This window comes from Aureobasidium melanogenum (assembly GCF_000721775.1).
Source record: "Aureobasidium melanogenum CBS 110374 unplaced genomic scaffold scaffold_50, whole genome shotgun sequence".
In the NCBI taxonomy this organism is placed as follows: domain Eukaryota; kingdom Fungi; phylum Ascomycota; class Dothideomycetes; order Dothideales; family Saccotheciaceae; genus Aureobasidium; species Aureobasidium melanogenum.
Genome location: NW_024470102.1, coordinates 26,605 through 43,159, shown reverse-complemented (window position 1 = coordinate 43,159; position 16,555 = coordinate 26,605). Strand labels below are relative to the sequence as shown.

At 51.2% G+C, this 16,555-nt stretch overlaps 8 protein-coding genes across 8 annotated transcripts; 4 read left to right on the top strand and 4 right to left on the bottom strand.

Moving 5' to 3' along the window:
• Positions 1 to 777: 777 nt before the first annotated feature.
• M437DRAFT_89219 (terpenoid synthase) lies at positions 778 to 2,079 on the bottom strand (the record flags this gene model as incomplete). The annotated part of the gene is made up of 8 exons (XM_041028994.1): positions 778 to 993; positions 1,047 to 1,080; positions 1,134 to 1,223; positions 1,276 to 1,454; positions 1,504 to 1,655; positions 1,702 to 1,720; positions 1,779 to 1,905; positions 1,970 to 2,079. The coding sequence occupies 8 exons, from the start codon at positions 2,077 to 2,079 to the stop codon at positions 778 to 780; spliced, it is 927 nt and encodes a 308-aa protein (XP_040874765.1).
• A 979-nt stretch (positions 2,080 to 3,058) lies between these two features.
• On the bottom strand, positions 3,059 to 3,223 carry M437DRAFT_61031 (uncharacterized protein; the record flags this gene model as incomplete). The annotated part of the gene is made up of 1 exon (XM_041023855.1): positions 3,059 to 3,223. The coding sequence occupies one exon, from the start codon at positions 3,221 to 3,223 to the stop codon at positions 3,059 to 3,061; it is 165 nt and encodes a 54-aa protein (XP_040874764.1).
• A 3,261-nt stretch (positions 3,224 to 6,484) lies between these two features.
• Positions 6,485 to 7,000, bottom strand: M437DRAFT_18109 (uncharacterized protein; the record flags this gene model as incomplete). Its single annotated transcript, XM_041018934.1, has 1 exon — positions 6,485 to 7,000. A coding segment is annotated over one exon (516 nt), but the record flags the coding sequence as incomplete, so codon positions are not given.
• A 1,753-nt stretch (positions 7,001 to 8,753) lies between these two features.
• On the top strand, positions 8,754 to 10,725 carry M437DRAFT_89218 (purine and uridine phosphorylase; the record flags this gene model as incomplete). The annotated part of the gene is made up of 3 exons (XM_041028993.1): positions 8,754 to 9,105; positions 9,187 to 9,744; positions 9,818 to 10,725. The coding sequence occupies 3 exons, from the start codon at positions 8,754 to 8,756 to the stop codon at positions 10,723 to 10,725; spliced, it is 1,818 nt and encodes a 605-aa protein (XP_040874762.1).
• An 870-nt stretch (positions 10,726 to 11,595) lies between these two features.
• Positions 11,596 to 11,844, top strand: M437DRAFT_29277 (ankyrin; the record flags this gene model as incomplete). Its single annotated transcript, XM_041019158.1, has 1 exon — positions 11,596 to 11,844. A coding segment is annotated over one exon (249 nt), but the record flags the coding sequence as incomplete, so codon positions are not given.
• Positions 11,845 to 12,207: 363 nt separating this feature from the next.
• On the top strand, positions 12,208 to 12,492 carry M437DRAFT_61021 (ankyrin repeat protein; the record flags this gene model as incomplete). The annotated part of the gene is made up of 1 exon (XM_041023852.1): positions 12,208 to 12,492. The coding sequence occupies one exon, from the start codon at positions 12,208 to 12,210 to the stop codon at positions 12,490 to 12,492; it is 285 nt and encodes a 94-aa protein (XP_040874760.1).
• An 814-nt stretch (positions 12,493 to 13,306) lies between these two features.
• Positions 13,307 to 13,984, top strand: M437DRAFT_70574 (uncharacterized protein; the record flags this gene model as incomplete). Its single annotated transcript, XM_041025497.1, has 1 exon — positions 13,307 to 13,984. The coding sequence occupies one exon, from the start codon at positions 13,307 to 13,309 to the stop codon at positions 13,982 to 13,984; it is 678 nt and encodes a 225-aa protein (XP_040874759.1).
• Positions 13,985 to 14,541: 557 nt separating this feature from the next.
• On the bottom strand, positions 14,542 to 15,419 carry M437DRAFT_89216 (uncharacterized protein; the record flags this gene model as incomplete). Its single annotated transcript, XM_041028992.1, has 2 exons — positions 14,542 to 15,236; positions 15,299 to 15,419. The coding sequence occupies 2 exons, from the start codon at positions 15,417 to 15,419 to the stop codon at positions 14,542 to 14,544; spliced, it is 816 nt and encodes a 271-aa protein (XP_040874758.1).
• Between the last annotated feature and the right edge of the window lie 1,136 nt (positions 15,420 to 16,555).

The window sequence follows — 16,555 nt, the reverse complement described above, 5'->3', positions numbered from 1 at the left end:
TTCTTCCTAGATGAGAATCCATACGCAAGCTGCCAGACGAAGATGCCTAGAGGCACGCCAACTAGTAATGTCCAGCTCAGCAATGAAAGCAGTATGACGACTAGCGAGAACACCCAGTATGCCCGGCTCATGATTGTCGCGGCGGCGGCGCCGAAGCTTGGGAAGCGCAGAGTTTCTGTTGGTGCAGCGAGCATGACCTGCATAGATGATAGTGTCAACGAGAAACTTGCGAACAGGAAGAGCAGTAGTGCCGCTGCGGCCTCCACGTATGGTATGATAGAGCAGTAAGGTAGTTCGTAGGACCACCAGGTTTGAAACACCCGCTTCACCCCTCAGGATCAAGATCGAGTATCACGATTATTTAGTTTATGCGGAATAGGACGTGCAACAAAGCTTGGAGCGTTCTGGTTTTTGGAGTCAGATGTGTCGAACGCTATAGATCTTGCTAGTTCTGATGTCTTGTCTATTTTGCCACAGTGCAGCAATACAGGTCCAACTCTCTGGTAGGAATGAACAGCTGAGCAATATTGCCGTCCTTGCCAAGCTATTGACAGAACCGCTAACCAAACCAGAGAAGCACAAGCATATGTAGGCACCTGTGTCCATTAGAACATCTACAGCATGGCGCTGTTTCTACGTATCTCATGTTGATGAAGCTCTCCGAGATGGAGACGTTTGTTCATCAATTCTTCCGTTTGGCAAAGTGGCTGGACGTAGCGCCCAGATTCAAAACTGAAATTTCAATAACAATCTGCATACTTCTGGAGTCCTTTGAGCTTACCTCCAATACAGGTTCGCAAGGGGAATTCGCGGAACGCTCTCGATATCCATCTTATGGTGTTCAGTAATCTTCCCTGTAGCAAGATCTTCGAGACAGTCGGAGAGCTTTTGGTGCTCCGCCACGACCATGTCTAGCATGATTGCGGATGCATCTTTTTCGCTAAAGCCTTGTTTGATGAGTGTGTTGATGTAGTTGTGAAGTACTTTTTCAATCTACAGATCGAACATTAGGCTTAAATGACCAACATCATGTGGTCATCACTCACCTTTTCTTTTCGCCATGATATCATGTCATTGTGCCTGCGAGATCGTTAGATTCTGATGGTATAGGCACCATCCGCCACGACACTTACAGGAGAGCTATTCTGGTAGATACATCTTTGAGTTTTGTGATCGAAGGCTCACAAACTTGGTCATCAGACAGTTCCAGTCCATAGGCGTATCTAGACCGGGTCAGGTCCCGCTATGCTGTATCCCTTCTAGATTGACGCATACTCAACTAGTGCATAGGGCGGCTCGCACCCAGACGAGAGCTTTCGCACTTCCAAATATTCCTCTGGTGTGGGCACTTCTTGTCTGCTGCTACTTCGCACGTGCTCAAGTACACCGTCACAGTAACCGTTCATGGCTTTACGGTATCTGATCTGGGCCAACATTCCTCCATTGAAGGAATCCTTGTTCCTGATTAGTATGCTTAACAATGGCATGGATAGTGGGATAAACCTTTTGCTTAATCGCATTCCAGATCTCGAGATGTATACGCATCATCCCATCGGATTCATGTTCAGACGGTTCGTTTGCCATCGTCGCTCTGAGCTTGTCTAGTCGCGCTTTGGCGGCATGGGAGTCATACCGAAGATGACCGTTGTCGAATTCTAAAATTAGTCAGTCGTGAAGCATGACCATGGCCATCCTACACACCGTCATCGAACAGGAATATCTGAGAAGTCAGCTACCAAGCCAGGATGATCCAGTGTGCCCTCGCCATCTTCACTCACCCAAATCATCCATTTGGAGCAAACTTCAAGCTCTGGGTAGTCACAATCTGGGAGCATCACCGAAGCGAAGTAAGGAAACGCTGCATCCGCGACCTTGGAGGAAGTATGGTCATCCAATCCGAGTCTCCTATTTATGTTTCGTGAGCTGTTGCCCTGGAAAGCTGGAATCACCATGAAGACGGTAGACCTACTGGCATAGCTCCTTCTCGCTCTTCAGCTTGACTTCCAGGTATCTTGCATGCACCTTTGGCTTCTCTCTGAGAAAACCAACAAATAACGAAGCGAATCCATTAGCATCCATGGCAATCGAATCCGTGAACGTGAGCTGACAATAGATAAGCAAGAACGATGCACCAACGATGAAGGTAGCAAGACTGAATAGCAATATACAGACACCTGACGAGGGCAATCACCTTGTTTTTGAAATGTGCCACTATGAAGCCTTTGTCAAATCACCACGATACCATGACCGCTTGTACCAATACTATCCAGCGCTTTTGTGAGCCCAAGTGCACAAATGCCTGTACCGCAGTCTTCTTGGAGCACCCGACCGCATCGTACTTTCATCCAAGGCAGATCTTCTTGTGCGGTAGAAGTGTAAAGAAAAGAGTAGGATTGGTCGCCGGTAGATATCGCAATACGGTAGTGCCGCATTGTTTGTCCTCCCGGACGCTGTAATTTATCTACGACTGATCACACTAGCTGACAAGAACCGCGGGGGTCGCGCTAAGCTCGGGGGCCCCTGTAATGCCGCACGCCTCGAAGTGCCGCACTTTGTGGGGATCAGCGCACAACCTCTGAGTGCTGTATACTACCACAACATCACTGGATAGCTCTGTAATTTGAGTTCCTCGTAGTCCTGGTCAATTAGATATCACGTAGTTATTTAGGCAATACGAGTGGCTCGATCGAAGCCGCGTTTGCTTCCATGGGCTCAACTGCTCGATCGGCTGCGATTTTGTGGTCAAGACGCACAGATTTGGTGTAAGGATCAGTACACACTCGTTCTTGCTTCTTTGCAGCGAGGGCTTCAATCAAGAACTCGCCCGTACGCTGTCTAGAACCCGTGAATCGAGTCAGGATGCATGCCGCTGATACGAGCAGCCTCAGTGGACCTTCCGATACTCAAGGCAACGCGTGGACTGGCTCGTGTGAACATGCTGACCCATCCATCTCTTGCCAAGTGGCTCATGGTCGCCGTTGAGTCGAAGAGCTCGAATCGCCGCTCAGCGAGCACGCACAGACGAAAGGGGGAGCCTTGAGCCTCTTGTTCGAGGTGGTCAGTACTCTTCGCGTCGTAGTTGTAGTCGCTGTTCGTGAGCGTACGCGGTACGTGAATCTTGTCGTTTAGCGAGCCGGGGACGAATGCTTCGTTCAGGGACGTTGTGCGCGTGACCAGCCGCTCGAATCGATGCGCAGAGGCCGACGTTGAGCTCTTGGAGCATCTACTATGTAGCAGTCTCGCGTTGACCCATTGTTGAGAAGTGGCTGTCGCATAGTTGTTTTGATCATCGAACAGGTGCGGGAACTCAATGCGACGTGCGCTGCGTGCGGCACTTCGAGGGGCGCGGCACTACGAAGTTCTCAAGAGCTTGTGCAGAGCCGGACGCCGCTTCCTGGAGACAACAACGCGCTTGACAGACTGTGCTCGGACCCCAACAAAGTTGACGGCTGGCCTACTTTGCTCATGCCTTTATCAAGGCAAGAACACTCACCATTCCAAAGCCTCGCAAACAGCGCGCACAGCATCATCTGTGCTTCGGAACATGAAGCGTGTCAAGTGAAGATCTGAGATGTTGGCTGTGGGTTGCGCGACTTCACTTTGACCACAGCTCCAACAGCATCCACGATGTGTACCATAAGCGTATCACGGGTCCGTGTCTGCGCCTTTGTCGCATTCCTGAATTGCATCGCATTGTCCGGGAGACTTGTGCTGCAGCAAACATTGGCAAGGGCTCGACATATGCCTTCCAACGTTTTGGTGTTCTGTTGCCGAGCTTCCGACGCTTCGGAAAGGAGCAGGTGCGACAAAGCAACATAACTGCTTGGAATGAGCACCGTTTGCAGCGGGATCATGCTGGTATTGTTTCTCAAAGCTCTCTGTAAGCCAGGTTTGAGGCAAAAGTAGCGCTGTGCAAATCCTTTCTTCGAACACGAACTTTCACTAGAACGCGTCGGGCGACAGTCGATCCAGAACCGCTTCTCAAGCTGGTACATTCTTCGGCTGAGAAGTGGGAGTGCGCATGCCCGGAAGAAAGGTGGGATGCAATCCAAAATTCGAAGCAACATCTCGGTCGGTAAGTCGTTCGAGTTGGAAGACTGAGACTGTGGCTTGCACATCTCTATCAAGTTCTGTGGCACGTACACCGGCTCTCCCGAAGTATATGCGAGAGATCCAGCGCTGTGGTAGGGCCGTCCACACGAAGGTTGTGCCTCGAAGTCGACGAATGCAATCTGGTGATCCGATTACCCGGGGGAGTCTAAGATTGCAGAGGGTGTGAAATTCTTCCGCTCCACGTCGAACTCACAGTCGTCCACGAGCTAAGGAATTCATCTTTTCCCAAGTCCAGAACACACATTGGGCTTTTGATTGGTGCTAGAAGTTGGAGGATCTTCAGAGAGGCACTAAATATCTACCGCTGTGTTCTCTCGTTGATATCACGCTCCACACTTGAGCCAAAGTCACCCCACTGAGATAGAGTGCATTGCAGGGGGTCTTGTAGATCTTTCCAGCAGACGGACATCAGAAGAAACAGTCTGAGAAAACACGCTCGTCAGCATAAGTTACCGAATGGCTAACTCGAGATCAGTACTCGGGGCGATTCAATCAATCTCCTACCACTTTAGATTATCACTTGCCTCGAAGTTTTGCTCTTCAGTTGAGTCAGAACCTCCGAGACACGCGTATAATGGCATGTCGTGCACAAGATGACGATAGGGTATTCTAAGGTCGACACACTGTTTGAATCGATTACGGGTGTGTGTGTGTGTGTGTGTGTGTGTGTGTGTGTGTGTGTGTGTGTGTGTGTGTGTGTGTGTGTGTGTGTGTGTGTTAATCTTCGCCAAAACCAAGATCTGGATGCTGAAGTTACTCTTCTGAGAACGCGTTCTCGAGATTGTCTTATGACTTCCCTGGACTATTCGTGTTTCACAGAATGGTCACCCTCGTCAATGGATTCACATCAGACAGCTGTATTGGTCAAGCTTTCCTGGCCTGGATGCAGACGGATGAGTACATAAACCCTGACAGAATGCCCATATATAGATTACATTACATGGTTGTCGACGAGACGAATCTCGACCTTTCTAGGCCCCGCTTCATCGGTCTCTTTCTGTGTTAGCCAGAGGGTAAAATTAGAACCTTAGGTGGGTCGCAATCATCAGAGACCACAATACACAACAACTTCCTTCATTTGGTGATTGAGAGAAATGTTTCGGTGATTACAGTGGTTTCCTATATGCCACTCGGATCGCTTGGACAACTTCAATGCAACAAAATCGGTGCACTGCTAGACTCAGAAGAACTCTTCCCGCGAGAGTATCAACCCGAAACCTAGCAGCTGGAGCATTGGCCTGCCGAGCTTGTATGTAAGCCATCGGTCTCGTCTTCGAACGACCTCTAGTGTCTTATCTAATGACTATCTTCGCGATACCAGTAGTGGCTGCTCACTCACGAAACGAACCTTCGATCACACAGTGCTCCTGAAAGAGCGTTGATTGCCGGGGACTTGCATACGATTTGGCTTCTCTGCCCGGTGGCTTCCATGTCATACGTCGCGATTGTCCAGAAATATGGGCAGAATCAGGAGATCCGCGCTTGTCTCTTCATCACTCAGGGGATCAGGCCATCGCAGGCGCCGCCAAAGGGTTCTGATGTTATGTCGAACTAGGGGTTGGCCGAGAACAGCACCACAAAAGAGGAGGCCTATCAGAATCTGGATGTTGAGCGCACCATTTGATGGGAGAAATGAAGCTCCAGAGACATCACCCTGCTCTTCGGAATGGCTGGAGAGATTCCTGGGCACGTTGAAACGGAGACGGCCTGGTGCGAAGCTTATCCTGCAGCTTCCGAGAAACAAGACAGCAAGGAAGATCCCATACAGCGCCTGGATAGACATGCTGGATGACCTCAGGTTGTGGGCGCCCGCTTTGACGCTGCCTATACTGACCTCGAGCGATCTGGCATTGTTTCCGCTTGTTGTGAGACATACAGATGTCATCAAGCTTCGTCCAAATCATAGCGAGATCGATCTGGTCAGTCTGATGTGGCAGTTGAGAAAGTTTCCCACCATGGTAGGGTTCAAGTGTAGTATAGTCTTCAGGTAGCCTCGTGTCACAGACCAATCCGCAATCAGGCCGGTTGGAAAGCTTCGCGTTCATAGCTTTGAACACAAGCACCCAGCAGTGATCACAGTTGTGCCATGAAAATGTGCTCCTTAACGCTATTCTCGAGATGTTCATGCACTGGTTGGGGTATTGTTTGGGATGTCTGCAGTCGGCAAAGATACATAGACTGTAAGCATGCTTTACTATGGGATATTGAAGTTCGATAAACGATGATTCAGAATGACCCCTACAAATGAGTTCTCAGGACGTTTGTACTCATCGAAGAGTGTTCTTGGAAGTTGCTCAAGTCCTCTGAACAAACGGAACAGCACTTGCCAAACCACCTCGTAGTGAGCTTCATCCGTAAGTATCGGCTTCGGTGGCAGTCTGAGAGCCAGTCTAGCTGCAGCTACAATAGATTTTGCCACAACATTAGATGGGACTGGTACGATGCCTGGATCAAACAGAGTCAATTTACAGAGGTACATGACCATGTCCATGGTCTGCTTCGTGCGCTCCTGTTTAGGAAGTCCCATCCAGGCGAACTCGATTAGCAAGGGACGACCGACCGTGTATTCGAGTATTTCCAAGATGTCTCTTTCCACGGACTCGACGTCCCAGTCCTTGGCTCCGTACAGCACCCAATCTCTCTTATCTAGCTTCCGTTCATTGTATTTGCTCGAGATCAGCAGACAGACACCGTAATAAAAGTAGAGCCTCCCTTGAGGGACAGCTTTTTTGCTGCTGTATCTGTCGACGAGTCTGATCGCCAAGAAAATGGTATCGTCGCATAGCTGTAGGACATCCTGGTTTTCGAAAAGCAGGTTTACCAAATGGGATCTTCTTTCTGCTCCAATCTCCGAATTTGGGAATAGATACGAAGCTTGTGGTCTGGTCCTGCGCCGGAACACGCATCAGTCGGCGTACTTGCGGACCAGTGGTAGAGTCTGTCACCGCCATACCTCGAGCAAGAGCATTCTCTCCAGTACGTCCTCTTCCGGCTCCACTTTAGGCTGAGTGTCCATCCATCTAGTCCGTCTCAAGGCGACTCGTGCCTGTCCACGACAGGTCTGGTCCATAGTAGTCGGAGAAGCGAAAATCCCAGCTCGATAGAGAGGCTAGATGGCACGTTTGAATGCCAATCATATATGCGATCAAACCACATCCGTCGAGTCTAGAAGCTGTTTTGTAGGTCACAACACTCATCATGGTGCACGACGGCATGGCGAGTGACGGCCGTTATGGTTGACTCTTTCCGAATACTTCTGCTGCATAGGAGATGTGAGGCTTTCGTATTTCCTGAGCAAATACGGTCCACTGTGGAAGCTATCCTTGCAAAGCTCGTAAATTACCGCGTAAATTCTGGCAGCCATTGAAAGCATGATCCAGGATTTGAACGCATAACATATAATTAGTGCACGGATGAGATGTTCGCGGACCGCCCCGCATGCGCGGCGCCGTCTGGATGAACCCTTCCCTGTTCGTAACGTTTACCGAGCTACTGCGATCGCGCGAAGGTAATCTTTGAGCATTAATTCTTATTCTATACAGGTGGGTATGTCCTTCGAGCGTACAGGGGTGACCTCAGTCTCAGACAGGCCGCCGGCGGTATTGGAGAGATGGCTGTTGCCAAGCTGTAGAATGACATTCAGGGATTGCGAGTCGTGTGAGCCGATTCTGTCTTCTCCTCTACGTTTTCAATTCTCAGGTCTGGCTATCGAGATCTCACGGACCGCTGTACCGACCTGGGCGCTCATGCCGATGCCGATGCCGATGCCGATGCCGACGCCGACGCCATGGAGAAGTGTAACGAGATTGCGCTACACTACTATGCCGCTGGAATAGGCATCTCGATATTATTTGCATCCACATTCTAGCGAATGCGAACAGAACGATTGTGGTTATTCTTGAACAAATTGCACTCCATTGCGCTGCGAAAGTCTCATCTAGACATTGTCGCTTATATGCAGCAACAGGCTGTATACATCAAGCCCCGATAGAACGATATGATTGTTTCGATCCGAATTATGGTTAGCCATCGGCCAAGGGCTGCAGACATGTTATATCAAGAGCGCGTCTAGCAGCTACTTGACGTGCTTCGTCTACGCCAAAGAAAGAGTATGGCGAGGAGAGAATGTGTAGGGCAGGGCCAGGGTTGTCCTAGCAGCAGAACAACGTTGCCAGAGGCCGTCTTGGCAGCAAAGATTTACCCGCGACTCCACATCCACAACTGTGCCATAATTAGTTGGTCCAGAGGATGTCCACAACGGCGCTGCGGGAGGTTCTCGCTCGACTTCGTGTACAGTGATGAACACTCGTACGCCGTCAAGTCACGGTGATAGATGGCCATAGATACACCTGCCTACTGCGAGATCACTCTTGAGATACACAGGCGAAGACTGGCAAGTCCATGAAAAAGGTCTTCGTCAATCGGACTGCAAGGCTCTAGTGGCTCCGAGGCTGAGCAGTTTTGTCATGGTGGCTGCATGATCGGGCGTCTGCAGGCAGCGCAGATGCTTAGGCTGCGCGGACCTGAGTATGCATGTCAGACAGGATAAAGCGAGTGGGTGCTTGAGGCTCGGTCGAGTCAAAAAACTGCATTTACGATCTCTGCAAGCATTCTTTCCATACGGAGATCCGGCCACGAACATGTCAGAACCGCAGCAGTATACTGCAGGCTGGATCTGCGCAATAACGACTGAATATACCGCAGCACGTCAGTTTCTCGACGAGCAACACGATCGCCCGGATCATGTCTCGGCCAACGACAACAACGACTACACCCTCGGCAAGATGGCCGGCCACAACGTCGTCATCGCTGTGTTACCGGACGATGAGTATGGACTGAGCAGCGCTACAGCCGTCGCCAAAGACATGCTCAACAGCTTCCCCAACGTCAGAGTCGGCCTCATGGTCGGCATTGGTGGCGGCGCGCCGAGTGCAAAGAACGACATCCGACTCGGCGGCGTTGTTGTCAGCAGCCGACAAGGCGAGACTGATGGTGTGTATTAATACGACTGCGGCAAGACCATCCAAGAACAGAGCTTCAGGCAGACCGGGTTTCTCACACCGCCTCCAGCAGTGATGCGCACTGCGGTCAGTGGTCTGAAAAGCAAGTATGAGGACGATGGACATCAGATAGAAGCAAACATAACGGCGGTGCTCGATAGGAAGCCTCGGCTGCGAAGGAAGTACGGTCGACCAGAACAGGGGAGCGATCGTCTCTACAAGTCTGACATTGTCCATCCTCAAGGCAGCGAGCATGGTTGCGAAGAAGTGTGCGGGAGTCAGACTGCCGGCTTAGTCCAACGTCGTGAAAGGGAGAAGGGCGAGGATAACCCTGTCATTCATCATGGTGTCATCGCATCTGCCAACCAGCTGATGAAAGATGCTATAGTTAGGGACACCACAGCAAAAGAGAAGGGCGTGATGTGCTTCGAGATGGAGGCAGCTGGGCTGATGAACCACTTTCCGTGCCTAGTGGTGCGAGGCATCTGTGACTACTCTGACTCGCACAAGAGCAAGGAGTGGCAGGGCTATGCAGCAATGACAGCAGCGGCCTACACCAAGGATCTCCTCACGAGGATGGTGCCGAGCAGGGTCGAGCAAGAGGATAGGATCAGAATGATACTTGCTGAATGTAAGTAATATGCAGCCCTTGTGGAGATCTTCCGAGAGTGTTTGACAAGTCTGACAACGCATTCAAAATGTAGTCAACAACGAGTTCAAACGGTTGTGTAAAGAGTCGAAAATCACGACAGACGTGATAAAGGGGCATCTCAAAAGCGAAGAAGCGAGGTATCTCAACAAAGAACATCGGAGCTGTCACCAAGTCTTCAAGACCAGCACATACGAGCAGTTCAAGAACATCAACCCCGATCGTGTCGACCAGACCTGCCAGTGGGCCCTGTCTCACCCGTTGTATCAGCGCTGGAGAGATAGTGCCACCGATGACCTGCTCTGGATCTCGGCAGATCCTGGCTGCGGCAAGTCGGTCCTCTCCAAGTCGCTAGTGGATCAAGAGCTTCCCAGTGATGTGCACGGTAGCACTGTCTGCTACATCTTCTTCAAGGACAACGTCGAACAGAACAGTCTCGCGACTGGTCTGTGCGCGCTGTTGCACCAGCTCTTCCAGCGTCAGCCACACCTTCTCCGGCACGCTGTCCCGGCGTGGAACAAGGATGGAAGCAAGTTGCAGCAAGAGACTGATGAGCTGTGGCGCATCTTGCTTGCAGCGACATCTGACGTGGCTGCACGTAACACGATATGTGTTCTGGATGTTCTTGACAAGTGCAGAGACAGAGACCGAAGCGATCTGATTGCCAAGCTTGCTCGTTTCCACGAAGACGCCGCGTCTCGGGGCCCTCGTCAGTCGTGGCTCAAGCTCATCGTCACAAGTCGGCCTTACGACGATATCCAGAGAGGGTTTGAGCAGATATCGGCATCTCTGCCTGCTATACGCCTGCTAGGCGAACAGGGGAACGACCAGATCCATGCAGAGATCAACCGTGTTATCCACGTCCGTGTGGTACAACTGGCGAAAGAGCTCGGCCTTCGCGAGAGCGCATCTGTCCGTATCGAGCAAACTCTGCTGGCGATGGAGCACGGCACGTACCTCTAGCTCCATCTGGTCATTGACGATATCCGCAAGACTATACAAGACAGTTTCAGGCCAGACGAAGAAGTCATCGAGTCGGTGCCATCCTCTGTGGAGACCGCTTACGAGAAGATACTGGCTAGGGTTGTACCAGAACAGCATCAGAAAGTGGAGCTCATCTTGCAGATCATCGTGGGAGCTCGACGTCCACTAGCGGTACTTGAGATGGCCCTTACTCTTGGCCTTGTGACTTCGAAACAACACGGGACATCTGTGGATGCTCAGATAGATCCAGACCATCTCGGGAAGCAGCTGAGACACTGGTGCGGCCTCTTTGTGTTTGTCAACCACTCGAGGATCTACTTGATACACTAGACAGTGGGAGAGTTTCTTGTCGCTCGTCAAGAGTATGAGCAATCCAAGAGCTTCGCGCGCAACACATGGAGGCACTGCGTGCAGCAAGTCGAGATGGAGCAGACGATGACATCCATCTGCATATGCTGCCTCAATCTCAAGGATCGCGAAGTTTCATCTAGCGACGAAGGAACTGATGACGAATCTCCGACTGGTTTTCCTGATGCGGGAGATAGTAGAAAGGAGTTCACAGAGTACTGCTGTGAGTGGTGGACGACGCACTACAGTTTGTCTCAAGACGCAAGTCGGGAATACACCTTCCAAGACGCGTTGACTTTGTACAACACCGAAGGAGAAGCATCTAAGTTTTGGTTTGACGGGTTCTGGACCAAGACTCGGCAGTATGACAGTGCGAGAAGCATGACGCCGATACGGCTTGCTGCACTGAGCAACCATAAAAGAGTCCTGAGACATTTTCTTGATAAGGCAGGGGTGGATGTAGACGCAAGTGACGAGGATGGACGGACGGCATTATACTGGGCTTCGGAACTAGGTCACAACAGGATTGTGCAGATGCTGCTAGACAGCGGCGCAGAGGTCGACGCGAGAGGTGGATACTACGGCAACGCACTACAAGCAGCTTTAGCAAACGGCCACGGCAATATCGTGCACATGCTGCTAGATAGAGGCGCAGATATTAATGCGCAGGGTAGAGCTTACGGCAATGCCTTGCAAGTAGCTTCACATAAAGGCCAAGATAAGGTCGTGCAGAATCTGCTAGATAGAGGCGTAGATGTCAACGCGCAGACTGGACCGTACGGCAACGCACTGCGAGTAGCTTCACACAGAAGCCACGACAAGATTGTGCAGATGCTGCTAGATGCAGCCACAGACGTTCACGCGCAAGGCGGACACTACGGCAACGCACTGCAAGCAGCTTCAGCACGAGGCCACGATAAGATAGTGTAGATGCTACTTTATAGAAGCAAAGTCGCTCTAGGGAGAGGCTACGACAGAATCATCGGCATCCTGCTCGTCAGCGGTGCACTCCTCCTCCAAAAGGTCCTGTTCTGAGTTCCGCTTAGAAGTTTCAACACAAATGTCTTGCGCCTCTTGCCTTTTCTCAAAGAGGATACCCTCTCTGAGCGAGACATGGATCACGGAAAAGCTCTTCTGTATCAGGCAGCAGAACTGGACCACAAATCCCTCACGAATCGCTGTCTCGATCTTGGCGCCGAAGTCGATACCACAGACAAGTATGGCGAGACTGCGCTACACTATGCCGCTACAAACGGGCATCTCGACATCGTTCAGATCCTCACCCGAGCAGATGCAAACAAGACGATTGTGGATTCTCATGGACGAACAGCGCTCGATTGTGCGCAAGGAGCTGGCCGAAGATCTCATCCAGACATCGTTGCATATCTGCAGCAATGAGCTTGCACCATCAAGCCTGGATAGAGCAATGCGATCCTTCTTTCCTCCAAGATTTGGCGTGTCTCCGACCGAGAGCTGCAAGCATGCTTTTTCGAGAACGACACCTGAGTAATACAGAGAGGGTCAACTGTCTTCCTCGCCTTCCAAAGTGGCCGTGCTAAAAGAAGATGAAGCTTTAGCAGCTCAGTCTCGTGAACATTGTCAATAGCCGAATTCGAGGTCTAGAGCTAGCCAGTATGTTTTGGCCGGTGCAAGGAGCTATTTACAAGATTGATAACTCCAACAATGTGTTCGACCGCGAGTAGGTGGTTGTAGAGAGCGATGTTGCAGAGGGGCACCTTTTCGGCACGGCAGGCTTCAAAGACATCGATGACTTGCAGTATCACTTCCGTTCTTTGCGACCATACTGGTAGGGACTTCACGTGCTCCTCCTAGCATCAAGTACTCTAGTATCCTAGCAGTGAATCGTCCTTGAAACCACCACGATAACTCACTCTTGGGCCCTACTGCCGTCCAGCCGAACAGATATCGCCCAACTGTGAGAATGTGCAGAATCTGTCTCAAAGCAGTGCTGTATTGTGATTGGCTTGACTGTGCTGTCCGATTCTGCTAGCCTTGCATGTGCATGTGCATATGCATGTGGCGGCTTTCTCGGTGAGTTGTGAGTTAGCTGCACGTGTTGGTGTCAGCAGACTTGTCAATAGAAGCTCAAACCCCACTCCTGAACCACAGCTCTCCTTCGCTTTTCTCAAACCAAGTGGAAAGACTTTTTCAAGACATAGAGCCATCAGATTCAAAAGACTTTTATCCTAGAATGTCCAACAATATTCCCGACGTCCTGTATCGCTGCTGGTCCACGAAAAGCGCCAGCGATTTGAGAAGCAGCAAAGTACACAATGGTGTTCGTCCGCACCAATTTACACGAGCTCGACTGCTCCAAGAGTTTCAGCAGCACAGAAATCTGTATAGTCCCACACCCACAGCCTTCGTGTCGACGACGTCCAACTTCCTTCGAGCTCTCCATATTTCCTATAAGAAAATGTGGCTTGGCGAAGATGGACAAGATATCATGATTGCATTCTTCACGACTCGAGCGGATGCTCGAACCAAAATCTACCCTGCTCGAGACTTTGCAATCGAAAGCGGGAGCTCAGAGGAAGAAGTCAAGAATTTCGAAAACGAATACATTTTCCTTTGGGAAGTGCCAGACGACAACGTGATCCATATCGTTTCGATGGACCTTGTCATCCGAAGGGGATTCGCTCTGCCTGGAACCCGCACTGGTGAGCTTTTTCCTAGCCTGTCCGAGCTGCGGAGCGCAATGAAAGACTATGGAGATCAGCTTTCTCCTTTCGAGAGGGCTACCTTTGCGGAACAGCTGCCTGCATGTTTGGAAACAGGGCACCCATATATGATATCGCCTACGATATGTCCCGGTGGGCTTGCGCTGGTGCCTATAACGCCAAAGGCTGGAAGGTTGTCGACAAGATGAGAGAGGAAGCCATCCAAGACCGAATCGTCACTGTTGCGGAAGATTTGGAAGAAGAAGGGGAACTTGAATTTTTGATGTCTGAGCTGAGTTGCTTAGAGAACACGCACGACGAGGCCATCATGGAAATAGGCTGGGAGCTGCAGAATGGCCATGATGTAGAGGACTTACAGGCTTTGCTCACCAACGAGGAATCAAAGATCACGGGTCACCGTCAAAAGATTGCAGGCCGGGTGGAGGCTGTATACCAGCGCTTAGGGTTGTGATGGAGATGTTGAACAAGACTTACCTGAGAGCGACTGAGAGGAGCGAGTGAGGGAGACAACTCAACCAACAGACTCCGCGTATAGCGCTTGAGATCTATGCATCGTCGTTCGTTTGATCCAGTTTAGGAAGTATTTTAGGACCGAAACGTCAAACGATACCTCGTTTCGACCTCAACGTCTGCAAGGCGAGCAACCCAAGGACCTGTGAAGGCCCACCCGCGTGGGACATTACCATTCATATAGGCGAGTCACACCCATAGGTTCTCAGACAGGCAGATCATTCTTTGCGCCTGCTTACACGGCAGCACGAGGGTCAGCAGAAGATGGAGCGTCAAGGTCATGGGTGACCGTAGAAGTGGTGTCTGTGACTGCGAGCAGCGCTTGGAATGCTGTAGACTCGGAAGCTGCAAGACGACTCGGGCTACGCAGTCTGGCACGTCCTCTGTATCGACCCTCGTCTTCATCTTCGTCTTCATCTTCGTCTTCATCTTCGTCTTCATCTTCGTCTTCATCTTCGTCTTCATCTTCGTCTTCATCTTCGTCTTCATCTTCGTCTTCTTGTCCTTTAGCATCGCACTCGCGCTCCTGGACGGAGCCTCCATTATCGCGCTCGCGTTTCGAAGGACTGAGACTTCGAGACTTGCAGCTGAAGTAAAGTTGCATGCATTGGTCTGCGTTGACCTCTTGATCAGACGTCTCGCCATCGTGTACAATATAGAGGGCTCTGTTGGTACCTTGCTCCAGAAACTGAGCCGAGTAAGCAAAAACGGTCCAGGCAAAGCGTGCGAACAAGTACTCGGGCGCGACGCCATATAAGGGTTGCAAAGCGACACCATGGTAGAGTTTGGCAAACTGCTCGGACAAGCCGGGGGAAAACAGATGTACAGCCAGTCCGTGTGTCGCTGCGCTGTCGCTGCGCTGTCGCTGCGCTGTCGCTAGCAACAGGCAAGGTCTTGAGAGAGTGGTGGCGAAACGACGTTGATCGAAAACTGTGTGTATGTCGGAGCGAAGCAGCAGGGCGTTGCGCGGGACGTCTGCATCTCGTCGGTACGCGGGAAGAGATGGACGTGCTCGGTGCCTTCGACGGTAGCAGTCAAGCGACAGGAGATGTCGCGCGCGAGGAGGGCGTCCGTGAGACTGCCCTGACGAGGCAACGCCCGGCTGGGCGGCATGTTGGGCACTCTGAGTTGCGACCAGCTAGACGGTAGATCTCCGTGTGGGAAACGCCAGTGTGCGAAGATAGGGACGAGGGGGTATCTTTGTCAGGTTGGAGTCGTGTCAGTAGACCTCAACAAAGGCGCTGAGTGGACTGACCTTTGGCGTCGTCGGACAAGCAGAAGAAGTAATCTAAAGAAGTAATCTTTGCCCTTCAAGATCCCATCTCGTGGTGTCGTGACTCTGCTGCCGGTCCCCTGTTGGCGTAGAAAGCCATCTCAGCGGTTGCCAGCGACGATGGCGCAAGCGGTCAGAGCTGTTTCGTGATGGATGCATCCCTGCACGTCGTCGAGCGCAGGTAGAACCATGATGATGTTGTGCTCATCACGGTAGCCCGGATGTCGAAACGTCACGGTATGTGTCGCATCCTCAGGAATTTCCCTTCCGCCGTCCTGATGCGTCGGAGCAGCAAATGGTGGCCGTACTTGAGCCATGGTGACGATAGCGACAAATGTGAAAGATGCAGACGGCTTCAAGTTTGTTTTGAAGCGCTGTGGCAGGACAACCGACAAGAATGTGGGGGGTGCTGGCGCTGGCTATTCTATCTTGGTCATCCGCTGCTAGGACCCTGATCAGTGATGTGATCAACCAGGCCGCCTTGCACTACCCCACACGCAATCTGCCTCGTCTCCATTCACTGTACAAGCTTGATAAGGTAGAAGGCGAACAGCATCCAACAGCCCTATCGTCTGCGGCCGAGGCTTTGACCAACCCTCAAGATCCAAAGATCAGAAGCAACTCACTTACGATTGTGATTCTTGTCATAATTACCGGATCGCATGGGCACACTCTCTTCGTTGAAGCTGGTTTATGTACATACACGCGGTACTCAGTAGACAGACACCATGGCAACGTTTGACTGTAGTAGACCACTCATTCGTCGGGCAGAGGCAGGTAAAGCCGAACTTGACAAGCTGGCAGGTGCAAGCGAGATTGAAACATGACTTGGCGGTCTCTCTCGTCGCGTCATCCAGAGAGAGAACCATCCAAAAGTCCAAAACAAACTTTTTGACTACACACGATCACTCCACGTCTTCAGAGTGTCTGCTCTCTGGAAGCGTCTCCATAATTGACGTGCTCTCGGCTATCTATA